The sequence below is a fragment of the Myotis davidii genome, unplaced genomic scaffold (assembly GCF_000327345.1).
Source record: "Myotis davidii unplaced genomic scaffold, ASM32734v1 scaffold299, whole genome shotgun sequence".
In the NCBI taxonomy this organism is placed as follows: domain Eukaryota; kingdom Metazoa; phylum Chordata; class Mammalia; order Chiroptera; family Vespertilionidae; genus Myotis; species Myotis davidii.
In genome coordinates this window covers 4,299,520-4,318,944 of record NW_006293088.1, presented here as the reverse complement: position 1 = coordinate 4,318,944, position 19,425 = coordinate 4,299,520, and the positions used below count along the sequence as shown (strand labels likewise).

The 19,425-nt window shown below is 40.9% G+C and overlaps 1 protein-coding gene across 9 annotated transcripts in view; it reads left to right on the top strand.

Annotated features, from left to right (window-relative positions):
* PRDM2 (PR domain 2) overlaps window positions 1-19,425 on the top strand; it is a 97,604-nt gene that overhangs the window by 35,672 nt on the left and 42,507 nt on the right. For 6 of the 9 annotated variants that reach the window (XM_015565872.1, XM_015565870.1, XM_015565867.1 and 3 more), the window contains one exon: window positions 3,305-3,431. In XM_015565872.1, the coding sequence (XP_015421358.1) occupies window positions 3,305-3,431 (127 nt within the window). Of the gene's footprint in view, window positions 1-3,304; window positions 3,745-19,425 lie in introns of those variants that run through there. The other 3 variants (XM_006766704.2, XM_006766703.2, XM_006766705.2) reach the window with 3 other exon arrangements.

Here is a 19,425-nt window from a genome sequence, read left to right as displayed (position 1 = left end):
AGTTCACCCATTCCAGAATTGAGACCTGTGACTTTTAAAAGGTCAGGTTGGGGACTAGATTATAGGGACAACATGGAAGTGCTTTGTGTTCTGTAATTCTGGAGTCTTTTATTTTGACTTAGTGTCAAGAATGTTTTTTGGAACCCTTACCTCTTCTTATTTGGTCTGTTAAAATTTCATGGTTATATTTACTAGTATTTAGAGAAGAGAATATGCTTGATTATGGTGTCTGTTAGAATCCAGAGGAAAAGTTGGAGGAGTTTAAATTCTTTCTGTTTTTCTGGTTACATTTTTTTGTTAAACATCAACATACAGTACATAAAAAAAGAGGTTGTTTGGACTTTTGACTTTATATTTTTTATATGCACCTTTTATATTTCCTGTGTTTAAGAAGAAAAATTTTCGTTTATTATGAAGTTTGACATAAAATCTTAAATGTGCTAAGCAGTAAAGACAAAAAAATAGTACAGAGGCACACAGTGATTGATTTAAAAAGAGAGGTGGTATTTTCCTCTTCATAAAGGTCTGTTATTTGTGTATCTGGTTTAATATGAAGTTGGGAAGTATATAGTTCAATAATATAATCACCTCAGTTGCTACAAAATTTTGAAGGTTATTCAAACAAATCACGTTGCTTTTAATTCATCAACGCACTAGTCATTTAGAAATTTTTTATTAGATTGAGGTAAGAATAGATTCTGGTATGGTATTTATTTATTTTTTTGAGGGGGGCATGTTTTTATATTGTGTGTTTTGAAGTGAACAGTTGTGCTGATATTTAACATCATCCAGTTGCTAGCACAGGTTATACAGGTGGTACCCTCAGAAGCCTGGAGAGGATTGGCCACGGAAGCTTACACTCGGAGTTTGGGAGGAACCTGGAACAGGGCTAGAGGGTGTCTTCACACAGTGTCCTGGTTGTGTTGTTTGGATTAGGAATAAATTGGAAATGCATTTTTTTTTCTCCTTTCCATGTTCTTTACTTTGGTTTTACTTAAGTCTTTACATGTTTCCACGAACTCTAATCATTTCAAATATTTTATGATACCACCATTTCATAAATGCGACTTAACAACAAAAAGTCGAGAAGCAAACTGTACATTTGGAACTATAAATGGTTTATTTAAACAAAAAAGCCTGTTCCTTTAACAGAAACATATCTCATCAGAGTGCTAAAAAGTATTTAATGGCTATTTAATTCATAAAAAATCTTATATATAACTCAAAATCTTATGTATTTTAGCTCATTAAAATCTTATACATGTTAGATTAGTATTTTTTTATGTGTGTTTTGTTTGTTTAGGTTTAACAGACTCAAGAAGGTAAATGATAGTACATTGGCTTAAAGATAAGAAAATGGCAGGTTTTAACCATCTGTGGGGAAGCAAAGGAAATGGTGGCTTATTTTAAAGACTTTAGAATGTTTTAATATTTGAACTACATAAACTGAGTTTTGCAGAGAATGAAACAAAATAATATTTAATTTAAAGGGCATTATCTAGAAGGTATGTTGAACTTAGGAACTATGTTGTTTCTAAACACATCTTGTTTACAAACAAGGGCATCTTCCATAACCTATAGTGCAGTGATCTAAAGCAGGATGCTGATAAGGTGTATAGTTTATTGGCTAATCTATATACCTTATTCATATTTTGTCAATTGTTCCAATCATGTTTTTATAGGAAAAGAAAACCCAGTTGCATTCAGTTATAATGTCTTTTTATTAGTCTCTTTAGTTTGCTTTTATGGCCTTTCAGTTTTGAGAGAGCTGGTCAGTTATTTTGTAGAATGTCCCACAGTTTGGGCTTCTCTTGTGTTTTATTGTGATTAAATTACATTTATTCATGTTGGGCAGAAATCTCCACAAGTGATGCTGTGTTCTTTTCTGTGCATATTATCAGGAGGCACATATGTCTAATATCATTATAAAGATAGTTTTTAACTTTGGAACTAGTAAATGTTTTAGGGGGAGATATTTTGAAACTTCGCAAATATTCTGTTATTCTTCAAATTTCTGCCTATAAGTTCCATCGATAATTCTTGCCTGAATCAATTATTACTGTGATGATTACCAAGTGGTGATTTTCTAATTCCATTTATTTTTAATTGAATTTGTTGGGGTTATATTGGTTAATAAAATTATATAGGTTTAAAGTGTATAATATGTCATCTATATATTGTATTGTTTGTTCACCATCCAAAGCCGTCTCCTTTCAGCACTATTTATCCCTCATTTTCCCTCTTCTACCTGCCTCCTTTATTTCTCTTTTAGTGATTAGCTGGGATCTGCTTTAATGAAGTTTTCCTTCTTATTTATTTGTTCATTCATTCATTTAGATCAGTATGGACTCATTGATTCTTATTTTATTCATAGGGTTTTAGGTAGAATGTTACTTGTGTTGACCCTCTCGGAAGTATTTGAACAGATGAGCCATTGTGAGAGAAACCAGTCAGACATTTCCCTAAATCCTGTTTAGGAGAGTAATCTTTACACTCAGTGTATTTGTTCTTCAGGGTCTTGTTCTAGGTGTATTCAGTATGTTGGTGGTATATGTCCTCACCACTGACATGAAAGTTAAGAATTAATGTTTTAGGAGCATAATACATGGGAGGTATTTTTAGGTATTTCCTTGTAAATTTGTCACGTAAATTCGATGTGTGGTACAGAGGGTGAGACGGTGAATTTTCTATGGACCTGAGTAGAGAATTTGAACTATATAAACAGTGAGTTTTGCAGAGAATGAAACAAAATAATAAATAGGTGGTGGCAGTGCACAGATATACCCTGTCCTTTTAGCTTTTCCGTGATGTAATTAGCGGCGACTTAAAAATGTGCAGTGGCATGTAGTTCTTCCTTATCAGGCTTAACTTGCTCTTGGAATCTGAACCGTGCACTGGTAATTAGATTTCAGCACTTCTCTTTCCAAACCTCCTGGTTCTTTCTAATTGTGCTTGAAATTGCTCATCAGCTAAGTTTCATGAGCAAAATGGTTCCGGGCTTTTCTTTTTTTCCCTTCCGTAAGGCGTTGAACAGTAAGATTCGCAGCATATGGCAGTTTTGAGTTGAAAGCAGTCAGTCTACTAGATCCATAGATGGCCTTATGGACCATGGAGAGGAAGCGGGCGGGAAGTGAGGTCCTCCCTCCAGCAGAGGGTTCCTTCCCGCAGCCGCCGCCCGCCGCCGCAGCGGGGTTAAGAGCCCTTCCTGCCCGGCTGGCCTCTGGCTCGCGGCCCCTCCCTGCCCCCGCCCCACCAACAACCGCCGCTCTGATTGGCTCGGCGCCTGTCTCTTCTCTCCCCGCAGCCAATCGCGCCGGGCGAGGAGCTCCTGGTCTGGTACAATGGGGAAGACAACCCCGAGATAGCAGCTGCGATTGAGGAAGAGCGAGCCAGCGCCCGGAGCAAGCGGAGTTCCCCGAAAAGCAGGAAAGGTAGGAGCCCGCCGCCGCCGCTCCCTCGCCGCTCCGGGCCGGCAGGATCCAGGCCGGGGCGGCGCCCGCAGCTCTCGGTGACCTTTTCCGGACTGACCGCCTGCCCATGATCCGGCCCCCCCGGGCCGCTGCTGAATCACGGCGCCGGACGCTGCGTGGGCTCTTTTCTAACTTGGGGCTGGGATCGGGGCGTGGAAAAGTGCAGGGACCCCAGCGCTGCCCGCAAGCTCGTTGTCACTGCCCCCTCGGACGTCAGGAGAGCCGGATTTACGGGCGGGAGCTGCAGCCTGTGCCTTCCAGCCGTGCACTCCCGGTATATTCTTAGCTTTTTGTGGTATTTGCCAGAGAACGCGTCATAAAGTGTGTTTCCACAGTGACATTCCTTGGCCGCGTGTCCACCCGGGGCTGCAGTAAGGGCCGGTCGCGCTGCGGCCGGGCTGAGTCTGCCCCGCGAGGGGCTGGGCCCTGTCACTCCAGGCCGCTCGGCACCCCCCTCCTCCCGCGGGCCTCCCTTTGCTCTCCGCTTGGGATGGGCCCTGCCACTCTTCCCCACCCCACCCCTCCCCACCCCACGCGGCGCGGTGCAAGATTGCAACTCTTCGGGGTGGGCTGAGGTCTCAGCACCGCAGATCTTCCCGAAATCAGACCATTAGCAGAATGGAAGTTGAGAGTGCGGTGTTTTGTCACTTTTGACTCAACTCCAGTAGTTTTGTTTTATGATGTTTTCAAGCCAAGGTAAAGCGTAGTCACGCTTACAAAAGGGAGGGGATAATTTCCGGTAGGAAAATAGTTTGGTTGCATATATCGTATTTCTAGCTGGCATTTTGACACGTTGAGATTTAAAAAAATATTTTTTATGTGAATTTGTGAATCTTCCATAGAGCCTAGTTTGAATATATGCCAAGGCACAATATGGCAGTTTCTTACTAATATAAAACTCTTTTGTTTTTGCTCGCTTTGGTCTTAAGTAAATTTTTATAGTCATCTGAACTTAGGAATCTGTCCTTTACTCACTACATTGTAAAGTAAATTGTGGAAACAATACTGTAAAATCACAACATAAACTTGATTTAGGAAAAATGTAAAAATGATACTTAAAAGTGTAGGCAAGAAATCCTTTTTGATTTTTCCATTACACGTTCTTTGTATTTCACACTATCATGAGAATAACTCATCCAGGGGACAGTTTGTGGGCCTTTTACTAAATACATCTTCTGTATTTGTTGAATATGATTTTGCTAATGTTTTAGGTCATTAAATAATTTGATCCTGAATTAGATGATCAGGCTCTAGGAAATTCCCAGGTGTTTTTGTTTTTGCAGTTTTAACTGGGTATTGAGATTTTGTTTACATTAGGCTTAGTGCATAATTGTTTGCAAAGTGTTCACATAATTCACCTTGTTCCTTTATTTAGTGTTCATTTTATTTTTAACTAATGTCACCAGCCTCTCCAGGTAAGTTGTGATTTGCAAGGACTAGAGTTTGGGGGGAAGGGAAAGTGTTTACTCTGCTACTAAGCCTAACTAACTGATGTATTTAAACATATTCGTAGCTTAATGGAATCATCACTCTAGGGCTGTTCTGTTTGGCATACTTTGGCATGCATATTTAGAACATTTTATTACTGTTTGCTTTCCTTCTTAATTTATCCCTTAATTTTAAAAATCTATTTAGTTAGATTTAGGAGGGGAAAACGGAAAGTAAACTTTTTGTTTTATTACATGAACTTACACATCTTTGAATTCATACCTGCCTAAATTGCTGTTTTTTTTATGTTGAGTTACATAGTTCATATTTCTTTTTATCCTATTATTTTTATAACTACTCAGGGTAGTAAGCATATAACCAAACTGAATCTTAGGTTTTAATTAAAATACTTGGGTGAGGCTCATTCTTAGAACTTAGTCTGTTTTGAACAGCTTACTGGTAATGAGTCCTGTTTGAACTTTATGACCTAAAGTTTGGAGAGTTTAAATAATGAGTCAAGCTTTTTTTTTGTTTTTCAATTAAATACTCTGTGAAGGCTAATTTATAGTTTGCAAAGACCTGAAATGAGAACTTTTTTATGAACCCGGTTTTATATAGGCCTTAGACATTTTAATATCTTTTCAGGTAGTGATGTCAGTGAGTAAATCAACGTAAAGCTCACTCAGTAGCAATGTTAACTTAGTATTTCTGAAAGCCAGATGTTGAAGATACGCAACTGACAGGTAGATTGACAGTGGTCCTAACTTCACTCCAGTCATGAGGGAGGCAGAGAAACAAAGGGCTGAATTCTGCGCAGTCCTGGGCCTCAGCTCCTTTGCATGACAGCTGCTGTGCCTACAGCTGTGCATGCATGTGGTGCCTTTCAGAACTCAGCAGACGCTGGGGGATCAGGAGGCGAGTTCTGGGCAGTGAAAAGCCCCGGTTCCTTTACATACAAAGTGGTCCCTTCTCTCTTTCCTTCTGAGTCTCTGCCTTTCATTCTTCATTCAACTGATGTTTGTTAAGCACCTGCCGTGTGCCAGGCACTCTGCTAGGTAAGTACTTCGTCATGGTGAGCAAAAAAGAAGCAGTAACTCTTCTTGAGGCGCCTGTAGTCAAGAGACACATGTTAAGTCAGTAAGTTGATCAGCGCCTGGATGGTTGGCATGGGATAGGCCCTCAATAAATATTTGTTGATTGGCAAACAAAGACGCACACAAACCTGCAATGAAGGAAAAGAACGCAGCGCTGTGAGAACACAGTTCACAATGTCTCTGACCAAGGAGCATGCAGTTTTGCCATGGGCCAGAGATGTACACACCTTGGGCATTTTGAGCTCGAATTTTGGATTCTCGGTTTTATAATTTGGTCTAATTTCTTACATGTCTGAGCAGCCCCTGTAATGAGCTTGAACATGAGCAGTCCCTTGGATGGGACAGATTAAACTTTTCAGGTATAGAGGCAGGGAGAGTTTTTTAGTGTTAGGTGTTTCCAGTTAATTTAAACCATAGGAAGGTTATAATCTGTGAAGTAACATAGAAGGGCCAAATTTGGATGTATTTATTACCATCTTCTTCTCCATCTCTGCCTCCTATTTGTTAGTGTGAATTGAACTTGCTTTTTAGCAGTAAACAATGACTATTGGCAAGTGCTCTTTTAGATTATAGTAGAATATAATCACAGCATGTTCTGTTGCCCTGCCCTCTTTTGGCTATATAGGAGCCCTACCTGAAGTTCTTTTACCCTAAGTAAACAGGGCTTTTGTACAATTGGGCTTAGTGGAAGGAAAGAAAAACACAGGACCCCTAGGTTTTTACCTGGTAACTGGGCAAATTATGTCACCTCTCTGGGGCTTAGTTTCCATAGCTTTAAAAGTGGGTGCCATTGCATGATGGTCCATGCTACCTAACGTCACATGGTTGTTGTCAAGAGCAAATAAGATTATAAAAAGGAACAGCTCTGTGCAGCATGTGAGTCCCTACTTGTAAGTGCCACCAACAATGTGTAGCTGACAGCTACTTAGGTGTTTCTCACCAAGGAACGATTGAGTTTGTGACTCATTTAACCAATCAGTGTTTATGGAGCACATGTGACAGCTCAAAATAAGCAGTGGGTCTCTTCCGCCTCTCTTCCCATGGCTGAGCCTCACTCTGTGCCCCTTTGCCCCTTTTGTAGGCCTAGTTCAAACCTATTGACTTTTCCTGTTCACAGCAAATTAGAAGGAAATTAGAAAGGGAGAGTTACTTATAGCAGCAAGTAGTTTTATTGCTGATAGCTGGACAGTAAAGAAAACAGAAAGTTTATGAGAAAACCAGTAATGAGTTAGAGGGAGCACAGTTCCTTAATGTCACTTAGCAGGTTCAGGTAATCTATATATCGCCCCGATCGGGACCGGGCAAGATGGCGCTGATTGGCTGCGATCGCTGGCCAGGCCGAGGAGCTCCACCTGTGCACGAATTTGTGCACCGGGTCTCTAGCTCTTTATAAAAACTGTAAATAGTCCCTGAGAGTATCAGCTAGTTTATAGTATTTATCTAGGTGACCTTTAGTCACCACAGAACAGTTAAATTATAATCAGCTTAAAAAGAAAATTTTATCTGTTTGTACAATCACAGCCCTTCAAATTAAAAACCTCCATACTGTGACGAACACTCAATTTTTATTTATTTATTTTGAAATTTACATGTTTGAAGTTCTTCCTTCAAAGGCCTATAGAAATTTGTAGTCAATTTAGAGAGGTAAGGGATCCACATGGAAAAGAACTTGATCTGAGGTAGTTTACAAAAAAGAAAGTGCTAAACGAAAGGACTGTTGGCGTTGAGAGAGGGAAAAGGGACCTCTGGGCTGGGATGGCTGGGAGTCGTTATTTAGACAGGGTGGCAGGATGGGTGCATTTCAGAATGTAGAGCAGAGAGGGTGTGCAGAGGAGCCTTCGGGACTGTGAGCAGGTCAGTGACATGAGGGTGTGTTTAACATGTGCAGTGTCTGCATCAGACACTGTTTTGAGTGCTGAAGGTACAGGTTCCTGCTCTCACGGGATTGACATTCGAGAGTGAGGGGAACGGCCAGCAAGACGAACGACAGGACAGGTCCTGTAATGTTAATGAAGTGTGTATGTGTGGGGTGTAGAGGGGTAGCCAGCAATGGCTTTTTGGAGGCTGTGACATGAAGGATACAGGGTGGGCCCCATCAAGTTCTAGGGGCTGAGAGCTCCAGGAAGAGAAGCTGTTTGGGTGTTACCAGTAGCATTTGGGGAAATTTATTGATGTGCTGGTGCATAGTGAGGGCCACCTAGGAATTCACATGAGTATTTTTAAATTATGAAACTTAATTTTGCAAATGGACATGTTGGTCTCTTTTCTACTACCAGGCACTGCACTTAGTGTCTGGATTGGTAGGGAATGTTAGAGAGATGGCCCAACTATCCAGAGGGGAGCTTCTCCATTTTATTGCAGCTCAATGCAGGTCAGACTTAAACTGAGTGTTTTAGTTGATGTTTTTGGGGTCCAGGATAGGGAGGGGATAGTGGGCAGAGGAGGTGATGCTGCTTTGTGGTCACAAAGTGGAGCACAGTGGGGAGGACCTGTGATAAGAAAGTGAGGAGGCAACGGAGGAAAGAGCAACGCATGAGGTGGGGAAAGAAAGCTCACAAGGACGTGAGGTCACAGGACACTGCTAGACAACAGGCAGAAGCATATACATGCAGCCAGAGCCTCCAGTGGAGACAGAGCTTCGTGGGCAGGGGTGTGCGGAGCTGTCACAAGACACAGGAATGAGCCTGGGTGGTGTGAATAGTGCTGAGCACTGCCACGGGCATTCCCAATTAGCCTGTACTGGGGTGTCCAAACCGTCTGCCTGGTTTGCACCAGCCCCTGCTGAGGAAATGGAAATTAGTGAGGTTGGATAACTTGTCTAATTGAGTGTCGGTCAGAACTCAAACCCAGGTTTTCCATGCCTTTTCCTCCGCAGAATATGCAGCTATCTGTCCTCTTTCACCTGTGGTGGGCAACAGCAGAAGTGACAGCACTGGTTTCATTGAAAATTAAAATTAGAGAATACATTTAATAAACACAGAAAACAGGTGGGCTTCAGTAGAGTTTGATCTCCTCACCTTCCAGAGCAGCGGACAGCTCTTCCAGGCTCCTTGGCCAGAGCTGAGGAGCAGAGGTCTGGCTGCAGGACCGAGGCCCGGGTGATGATGGCAGACAGACCTGAACCTTCTAGGTGTGTGGTAGGCAGGTCCTCTGTCCACTTACTCACCATAGTTCTTGTTTAAAGGGGGTGGAGCAGGGTGTGGGCAGTTGGAAGTAGCGATGTTTCTGTGGAAATGCGGCCCCAGCTATATGGCTTGTGAGAGGTGTCCTTGTCCCCTTGACAGCTCTTGCTGCCTTGGAGTTGAGTGATACCTTTGCTGAGCATTCGGTGTCTCATCTCTGGTGATCGCCTGCCAAGTCATTTGCTGCTACTGTTGCGATCGTCTGTTTGAAAACGCAGTACAGTTTTAATATTTTTCCAAGAGTAGGAATCAGATTAAATTTTGTAATTCTGCTGTTACTGAATTGCCCCAAATTTAGGTAAATCAGTTGATCAGTATTTTTGTTTGGTACCTTTGATTCTTAATCTTATAACCTTGTTCACAGGCAAATTATGTAGATTAACTAAAATATTCCAAAGCATTTTTCCAAATTTTATTCATATTTTACTGGATGAACTTACAAAAATCCTAGTGTATTCCATGATTAAAATCTGCTTAAAATATAATAATTGAGTGACTTAGGAAATACGCGATGTTCTGTCTATACCTGGGTTGTTGTTTTGGTTCTCCCATCCCTATGTAAATTGGAAGGTGAGATTTAGCCTAATTCAGAAGAAAGTTTGATTATGATTACGTTTTCTAAAAGGTAAGGAGACCCCCACAAGATTCTATTGTAGTGAGTTCAAAATAGTTTTCTTGATTTTTAAAATTTCAGTTGTAATTTAAAAGTAGAAAAACAATTAGCTGTGCTTTTCTTAAATATGAATACTAGGTTCTTTTTCTGAATCACGAATTACTTGCTGTTTTTAAAAATCATCAAGTGTTTTCTTTCCTGGCCAGTTTGACATTTTTATTTGCAAATAAGCTATTATAATATGGGATCGTAATGTTCATAGGAGAGATACAGAGAAGAGAAGATAGTTTTATATTTGAAGTTGCCTCTAAAGAATTGAGGAATTGGATAAGTACTCCAAGAACGCCATTATGTAGGTTAAAAATGAAGACATTTCTTTCTGTTAAAGGTGGTTGGAGAGCTGCAGCCTCAGGTAGAGTAGCATGGTACTCTATTTGCTCACACTACACACTGCCAAGGACAGTCCTGAAGTTTGGTTTTATTGATGTTAATATTTTGGGTGATGACGGTTAGGGAAGCTTGAATGATACATAAAAGCAAGAGTTATTTGAAAATACTACTATTGTTTCTCCAAGTTGAAAAGTTATAAACACTGAAACTAGCCGTTTTTTTTTTAAAACACTCAGATTAAACGTGTCAGGCATTACAAGAGTTTTTGGCTGAGTATTTTGATATGGACATATCTCATAATTTGAGATTTTTTGGTACATCATGCCATTATGTGATAAATTACTGCTTTCTGTTGATGGTGACCATGATGGCAGTTGCTTTTGTTTCTTTAGCAAGTCTTGCAAGAACTTAGCGCTGTGCTTGGTGCTCCATATAGAGATAGTGCCTGACTTACCATGGTGTCAGTTACAATTTTTTGATTTACGTGGTGCGAAAGTGATGCGCATTCATTAGAAACTAGCTAAGCCAGAGGCTAACCTTTTGAGCTCGGTGTGTCAGCATTTTGAAAAACCCTAACTTAACTCTGGTGCCGTGTCACATACAGAAGTTTTTTGATATTTGCAACCATAGTAAAACAAAGACTTATATTTTTGATATTTATTTTATATATTTAAATACCATTTAACAAAGAACAATCAACCAAAAAAATGATTTTGCATGTCATAGGTTCACCATCACTGAGCTAGGCCAAGCTGTGGTGTTCAGTAGGTTAAATGCATTCTCGACTGCCGGAAGCCGGTCCATCCTTGCTGCTTGACACAGTTGCTGCAGGGAAGAAACATCTGCACAGCATATGTTTCAAGGGACCTGGCGTATATGGCATATGTTTGCTCCCCCTCTTAGCGCTATGTGTTTTAAACAGGACCACCTCCCCGAGAAAGGTTGTTTCCCAGGTTAGGGTATACCCCTGGAGACTCACAGACACAGGGCAGTCGCAGGGAAGACAAGCAGTGAGGCTGGGAGGACATAACCTTTACTGGGTAGGATAATCTCCTTCAGTCACTTCCTTGTAGTTTATCAGTAGAGCAGTGACCTTGGAATAGCCCTTATAATGGAACACAGAGATTAACCTAGACAGGATTAAACTCAACAGAGCTAGATTAACAAGGGCCCTAACCTTTGGAATAGAATGGATAGGATTAAAATCAACTGGTATAAATACAGATGTAACAGGACAATAAAGACAGAACCTGGCTAGAGAACCTCGCTATGCTGATCAGCTGAACATTGTCTGTGTCCTTCATTCTTCGCCGACTCTGTCCACACCTTTGGAAACCCCTGGACCTCTTGGGTGGCTGGACCCCAACACTCGACTACGGTATTTTCAGTTTTTAATGGGTTTATCAGGATGTGACCCCATCGCAAGCCCAGGAGCGTCTGTACCTATTGCTAGTCCTTCCAGTGGCCCCGCAAAGCAGTGATCATTTCAGTCATTGCCCTTTGTAGATGAGGAAACCGATACTCAGAGAGGCCACGTGGTTTGCCCTAGCTTGCCCAGCTATTTAAATTACTTGGCCTTACCTAAATCCAGTTTTTATTCATAATGTTTCTAAGTAGAACAGTTATACTGAGTAAGTAGCAGTGTTTTATAAGGCTTTGCCAATTAGTCAAGATGAATTTTCACTACTAAGTTTGAATGGCTCACTTTAATCCTAAATAATAAGGTGATATAGTATGATTAGGTGAAGTCTTTGGTATTGGAAAGCTAAGTTATGGTTAGAACTAGTGCCTTCAGCTATTCTTCTTGTGGGGGTTTATGGACTGAATAGATTTATTGTATTCCTTTGATCACCTAAAACAGTTTTTTAAAACACTGACAGAGTACATTTTATTCCTTGCTAGCTGTTGTTAAGTGTTTTTTAATTTTTTAAAAATATGTGTTCTTTTTTTAAATTGATTTTTAGAAAGAGAGAAAGGGAGAGGGATAAAGAGATAGAAACATCAGTGAGAGAGACATGTTATCAATCAGCTGCCTTCTGCATGCCCCCTAATGGGGATGGAGCCCTCAACCTGGGCACATGCCCGGACCGGGAATTGAACCAGTGACCTCTTGGTTCATGGGTTGACACTCAACCACTCAGCGACACCAGCCGGGCTGTCTAAGTGTTTTTTAACATATTTGTCTGCTCGAGCTTTTTAGGAATATTTCATTTCTCTTAAGTTTTACATTTGTTTTTGAAATCAGCTGAGAAACCACAGAGCAGAGTGAGACATAGCCTTTGCCTGACTCCCGCTGCAGTACTGCGGCAGAGGCTGGGTGTGAGGGGGCAGAGCTCCCCTGGTTGGTCTTACCGATGCTTTTAAGAGCCCCGTGGTGTTGAGCTTCCTCCTCTGTGCCAGTGTTTTCTGTTGAGAATGACTGGCCAGATACTGAGAATGACTGAATAAAATATTGTAAATTTTTTGTACGCTGAGTTTTATGGATTGTGAACGTGTTTTAATTAACATACACTAAAAATTAAATCTAGAAACTATGTGCAATTCTGATTTGTTTGTGAATATCATTGAGTTAAACCGCACTTGTTATTAGTTTCTTTCACTGTCTTCAGTAAAAACTAGAGATTGTGTTTGTTTTGTCAAATGCTTATTTGGGGGGTAGCTTTTTATTTTTTACTTTCCCCCCAAGAGGATCTCATTTGAAGCAGTACCTTCTTCAAACGTTTTGTTTACTGATAGAGCTGTGCCGACGCTAGTGACTTGACTCATTCCTGAGAAAAGCATGAAAGGAAGCGTGGTCGGCAAACCGCGGCTCGCGAGCCACATGCGGCTCTTTGGCCCCTGAGTGTGGCTCTTCCTTAAAATACCACGTGCGGGCGTGCACATACAGTGCGATTGAAACTTCGTGGCCCATGCGCAGAAGTCGGTATTTTGTGAAAGAGCCACACTCAAGGGGCCAGAGCCGTATGTGGCTCACGAGCCGCAGTTGCCGAGCCGCAGTTTGCCGACCACTGCACCTGTCCACGGGCACTCTTGAATTTTCTTAATGAGGGGCAGGGTTTGCTTTCTTAATTGTATTTATTTCACCACAGAGTCTATAGAGTATGTATGTGTTTATAAAGTTTTAAAAATTTCTTGAATTTGTAACAAAATGTAAAATGGTCTTTTCTATCTGCAACTTTTACTGAGAGGACTTTATTCAGTTGTCCCTTTAAAGATTTAATAAGTCCTTAATACCGCACCCCCACCATGCCTCAGACACATGCTTAGTAATCTGAATTTTCATTTTTCAAATTTCTTAAGTATTTTCCTTTTTGTTCTACCCTAAGTCTTGTGGAATTACGGGTAAGAGACTAGAAAATTTTCAGTGTTTGTAGTATTTTTTATAGCTCTTTCCCATTTTTGTGGTTGTGACCTGACCCTGAAATTTAAAATATTTTTTGTGGAAGTTTTAATGTGATAAATATTATATAGTTATTTTAAATACTATCTATTGATTAATACATTTATTTTTAATATACAGAGAATATTTGAATAATTTTAGAGGCCAGAGATTTATTCTAATGATAAAATGATATTGTATGTGTGTGGTATATACAAATGTCAGTTTCTAAAATAAGATTATGAAATCTAAAATCCTTGCTAATTTAATACTTTCAAAATTTTGACTTTTATGTTTTTATTAGTTTATAACCAAAACCTAATTTTGCCCTTCATGAATAAGCTGTCCTGTGCTAGTTTACATACATTTGCAGAGGATTATTTTTGCTTTGGTTAAAAAGAAAAGCAATAAATACAGCTTAGGTTCAAGTCCCTCTTTATTTCTGTGAAGCTACAGAGATAAACAGTCTTTTCCTCTTGTACTCAGAACCCTAACTCTTGAGGTAGTCTTTTGTAGGTTTCCTAAGCCATCACATGCCACAAAAATGAAGGCAGACTGGTTTGTTCACCCGTGCTTAGTTCTAAATGGAATTATGTGCAGTGTTGGAAGTTGCAGGACGGTTCAGAATGGGCGACAAGGTGATTTTTGTGCAGTTTGTTATTCTTTCCACTGTTTGGCTTCTTCCGGTCAGTTTTCATTCTCTTGCCAATTTGAGGGCTAAAATATGGCTCTCTGGTTCTGTTGGCTGTATTTTTTGTTTTTAATGTGTGAGATCAGGACCCGTTTCTCCATGGAATAAAGTAACTACTGGCTCTAAGCAGAATGTCCGAGGTCCCTGTGAGGGCGGGCTTTTCTGCCCTTCACCACCTGTCTTGGTATCTTCTCTGTGAGCAGTGGAGACCTAAGTCTTCTTTTTATTTCTACTAGGTTTACGGTGCAGACAGAGCGACCTGGTTAGTTACAGTTTCGATTTTTTTATATGTGGAACGATCTTGTCTATTTATACATTTTGGATTTTAATTTTTGTAGGATTAACATATTAAATTACAATTTCCTTCTTACTGGTATCCAAAACAAGTAATAAAAAGGAGTGGCTATCTCACTCTTTCTTGGTTGGAATTTTGAAAAAGGGCTTAAGATTCCAAATGTGCTTGTTTTAAGAAATTTTACTCGCTGTTAAAGGTATTACCGCAGGAGTATCTTTTCCTTACTAGGTATGATCATAGGATTATTTGATTTAGTGTTAAGCTTAATAAATATCTATTTGCAGTTTTGTTTCAATCAAAATGGTAAATTCAGGATAGAAAATAATGTAAATCACTCTCTGTATGCCAAAGTAAATTAAATTCATGGTTGTAGTAGAGTGTAGAAAACATTAAATCAAGAAGAGATCATGCTTAACCAACTATTTCTGACTCTCTTCATTTTTTGAGAGACAGAGTCCTCTAAATCTCATGGAGGACTGTCAAAAAGTACGAGGAATTGGTAAACTGTTTTCATAGTTAATGATTGAGTTAATGCCTTCAACCCCGACTTCAATTTTTATGCTAAAGCACATTATAAAAACAAGTAAGCAGCTACCCGAAGTGTTTTTCAGTGGGGTGCAAGTATACTGCTGGGGCTTCGCTATTGCTTCTGTATTAAAGATAACCTGATTAGTACTTTGCAAAGGGATAACTACTAGTATTAAAAAGAATCCTGAAATGTGTGTGTATGTTGGGTGGAGGAGAGAAGGGAAAAATTGCTGACCCAGCTATACCGAATACTGTGGCACGCTGGAATTACAAGACCAGGTTCAAATCCCAGTTCAGATTCACACCAGTCAGTAGCAGTGTGCCTTTGGACGGGTTACTCTCGGTGTTTCGATCTTCAGCTTACCTGTCTGTAAAATGGGGTAAGACCTACCTGTAGAGTTGCTGTGAGCCTTGAGCGAGAGCCTCCTAAGGAACATGCGTGGCACGCCAACCTGGGTCTGTTCCATTGTCATTGGTGGGCACCAGCAAAATTAGTTACGTGGTCACTCGGCCTGTCCGTTAGCTTATCGAGGCACCTCTGGATTTAAAAAAATGAAGTTTCAACATGTTCTTTAAACATGTAGTTTGTTTTGGTGACATGGAGTATATTGCAAATTAATGAATGAAGTAGATTGCAAATTAGGTAAGAGTACAGAGCTGCTTTTGAGCTGCAACTAGATACACATAAAGGTACTAAAGAATTCCTCAGATGCTAGAGACCTGCTTCTTTCTTAAAAGCTGTCTTGTTTCACTAGTTACCAAACTAGGACACTGGTGGTTACAGGTTGGAGATAGGGAACTCATGTTTCACTGTTTGCTTGCTGCCCAAGTGAAGGGTTTTCTGTTTTCTTCCTGTTCTTCTGTCTTACTTTGGTGTGGTCCGAACCACTCCAAGTGGCTCTGCTTGACTGTTATTACCAAGTTTTAGGCACGTGACATTTTCGACGAACTTTGGGTACATTTTCTTAGATGTTAAATTATCAGACAGTCTTGGAAGTCACTGTGTGGCAGCGATGTCAGTGCTCTGTGTGATAGATGAGGAAACCTGTCAGCTCACATCCTTCTGGATGTGAAATCAGGAAGAAAGTGTGAAAGAGCCATTTTCTTAGGAGAAGTTACTAATTAAGTTGACAATGTCAGTTTTAAGGAAACAAATGTCCTGATTACCTGTGCAACGTCCTCTTGAGCAATCTGAGCTGTCAGGGTTCTTTTTTTTACTCCCAGGAATCACACACTCCCTTTCATGTAAACTCACAACTTGTAATAGCATAGGAGGTCCCTGTGTCCCCACACTTTGTGTTAATGTCTATGTGTGACTATCTGGGGACTGGAGCTGTAGGTGCTATCTCGTTTTCAAAGGGGCCTAAAGTTTCTTCCTTTACAGGTTAGGAACCATTGAAGTATGAACTCATGTATTTAATTTCAAAAATTAAGCAGAGACAGCAATAAAATCAGTAGATTACAGACTTAAAAAATGAAATATATTTACAGCTTTTGCTGTCAGGGCACTAGTATATATTGATGGGGACATTGGTGTTTGCCAGCATTCTCACCTCTCAGTTAAACTGTCCTCATTGGATTGTACATTTCCTTACTGATATCTTGGTGGGGTCACGTGAACTGATGTAGAACAAATGAACAAAAAAAATGGATGAATTTGGAGTTATTAGTGGAAGCAGAATGCCATTGTCTTCATAAGAAGGAACATATGCTGACAATTCAGGCTTGTAGGCATGGGGTTTCTGTAATTATTTAGCAGTATCTGCTGTGGCTAATCCTGACAGTTGATTTCGTTTATTGAGTCTGTGTCAGGCACTCTGCAAAGTTCCTGTGCACATCGTCTCATTTTTCTCCACCCCTCGACAGAAGCAGGTAGTTATCACCAGTGTGCATCGTAGGTCCCATCTGCCATGAGCAGGGTTATTTCTCGTTAATCCAGGCATTGCCCAAGACTGCACAGTATAGTTTCAGTTCTGTGAATTTCAGTTCTGTGGGCATCTGTCCTTTTAGGACCTATATTATTGAGAGTGGCACCCAGCAGTGGAGAGGGAGAGGAGCCAGTCCAGGAAGTCCAGGACTGTCTCACTTTAATTGGAGTCAGCTCTTTGCAGGGAAGATGTGTGACCCGTGGGAACACAGGAACCGTTTGGGAGCAGGTGAAATGAGTGACTAGATTGAGAGTGAGACCCTCCCGTCATGGGCACTGGCCTAGGAGACAGCTGTATTGCAAACCCTAGTCGTTTGTGAGTCCTTCCTCCCTGGGGGCCTTCTTTTATCCCAATATTGAGCAGGACAGTGTGGGGTAACCCTCAGAGACTTCAGAATGAGACTTAGAATGAGGGCTGTGACCTCAGTGCTGGCGCCTGTTGGAAAAGGTGGAGGTCCCAGCTGTGCTCCTGAGGAGGGCCGCAGGTTGTAGCTCCCTCAGCAGCCTCTCAGCAGCCTGCTGTACCTGGCTGTATGGCTCTACATCACCCATCTCTCTTCCTATCGACCACTCTGTGTCTCTCCCCCTCCCTCTCCCCACTGGCCTGCTTTCTTCTTCCCTCCTTCCTTCCCTTCCTTTAAAAATAGTTTTAATGAAATACAGATTTCTGGAATATTTTTTTCTAATTTTTTCAGAATTTGCTTCTTGTTGACATTAGTAGGGCCTTTCCTCAAAGGGGCTTGCTTGTTTTGTACTAAGTTAGATATAAAACTTCAATTTGAAATTCCACCAGTGCAGACTTCTTTGTAGTAAAAAACATAAATTCCCTTTAGCTCTCAACAAAGGGCCTTGTAGATAATAAGCACCCAAGAAAAATTACCAAAATACTTCTACTTCACCATTCTTCCAGAAACTTTACAAAGCATGTAGAGCAAGTATGTCAAATTCGCGGCCGGAGGGCCACATGACATGCTTGATGTAGAGGAAAAAATTTTAATCTAAAAAAATAGTGAGCTTGAGCTAAAAAAAATTTTTTAAATCCTTACCCAAGGATATTTTTCCCATTACTTTTTAGGGAGGGAGGCAGAGAAACAGCCATGTGAGAGAGACATATCGATTGGTTGCCTCCTCCACTCTCCTTGACTGGGGCCAAGATGGAACCTGCAACCTGGTACGTGTCTTTGACCGGGAATCAAACCCAGACCCTTGCGTCCATCCCTGGATCAACGCTCTAGCACTGAGCAAAACTGGCCAGGGTGAGCTTGGGTTAAATTTGAGTAATTCTGTAGTTTGATATAAGCTAGTACATTAGAGAATAGATGTGTTGTTAAATAGGCTAATAATAGGTTTGTTTTCAGGTGAACATCAATAAGAAAAAATCTGGACTTGAATTTAAATGTAATTTATGATTTAAAAATAATTACTGTATGAGAATACATTTTAGTTCCTTCTCTGCTTCTTGAGTCTGAAAGATGCCTTGGCAGTTTGGAGTTTGTGGGAGTGGGTGAATTTATGCCAGCCAGTGTGCATGCGTCAGCCTAGAGCAGGCCAAGCTCTCTGCTGGAGCCGTGAGTGCGGCCTCAGTCCATGAGGTTGGATAGGAGCACATCTGCAGGCCAGAAAGGGACTGGAGGACAGCTGAGGGCTTGGACAGAAGGCAGTGAGGTCACTTAGCAATAGTCATGAAGAGCCTTACAAATTATCCTGGAATGAAAGTGTGTCATTTCATGGTAGAGCCAAGGGATCAGGGCAAACATGTCAAACTCAAAGGCTAACACGGGCCAAATAGTAGTAAACGAGGCATGCAGCCCAGGGGCCATGAGTTTGTCGTGCTTGGATTAGGGAGTTTAGTGTCTCTGTAAATTCTCTTATTTTTATAAACGAATTTCTTCTTTCTTTTTTTTTGTTAATCCTCACCCAAAGATATTTTTTTCCATTGATTTTTAGAGAGAGAGTAGAAGGAAGAGAGAGGGAGGGGAGTGAGAAAGAAAAATTGATGTGAAAGAGACACATTGATTGGTTGCCTCGGGCACGAGCCCAGACCTGGCTGAAGCTGGGGATTGAACCTGCAACCCAGGTATGTGTCCTTGACTGGGAATTGAACCCGAGATCCTTTGGTACATGGGCCGACACTCTTACCATTGAGCCACACTGGCCAGGGCTGTAAATGAATTTCTTAAACCACTACCAAAATGAGGCATATTCAAGTGCCATTGTCTAATTTTTGCACTTTAGAAGAAGCAAAATAAAAGCATTGAGCTCACAGTCCACTGCCAAAGCATTGATCTGGGAGGCACTCAGTATGGTTGTTTAAATTAGGTTTCTGATTTAAATAATGCTGGCTACAGTAACCAAACACACACAGTGAAACCAGAAAAGAAGAGGCATGTGGCTGTTCACAGGAAGCCCAGTTAACTTTTTGGAGTAA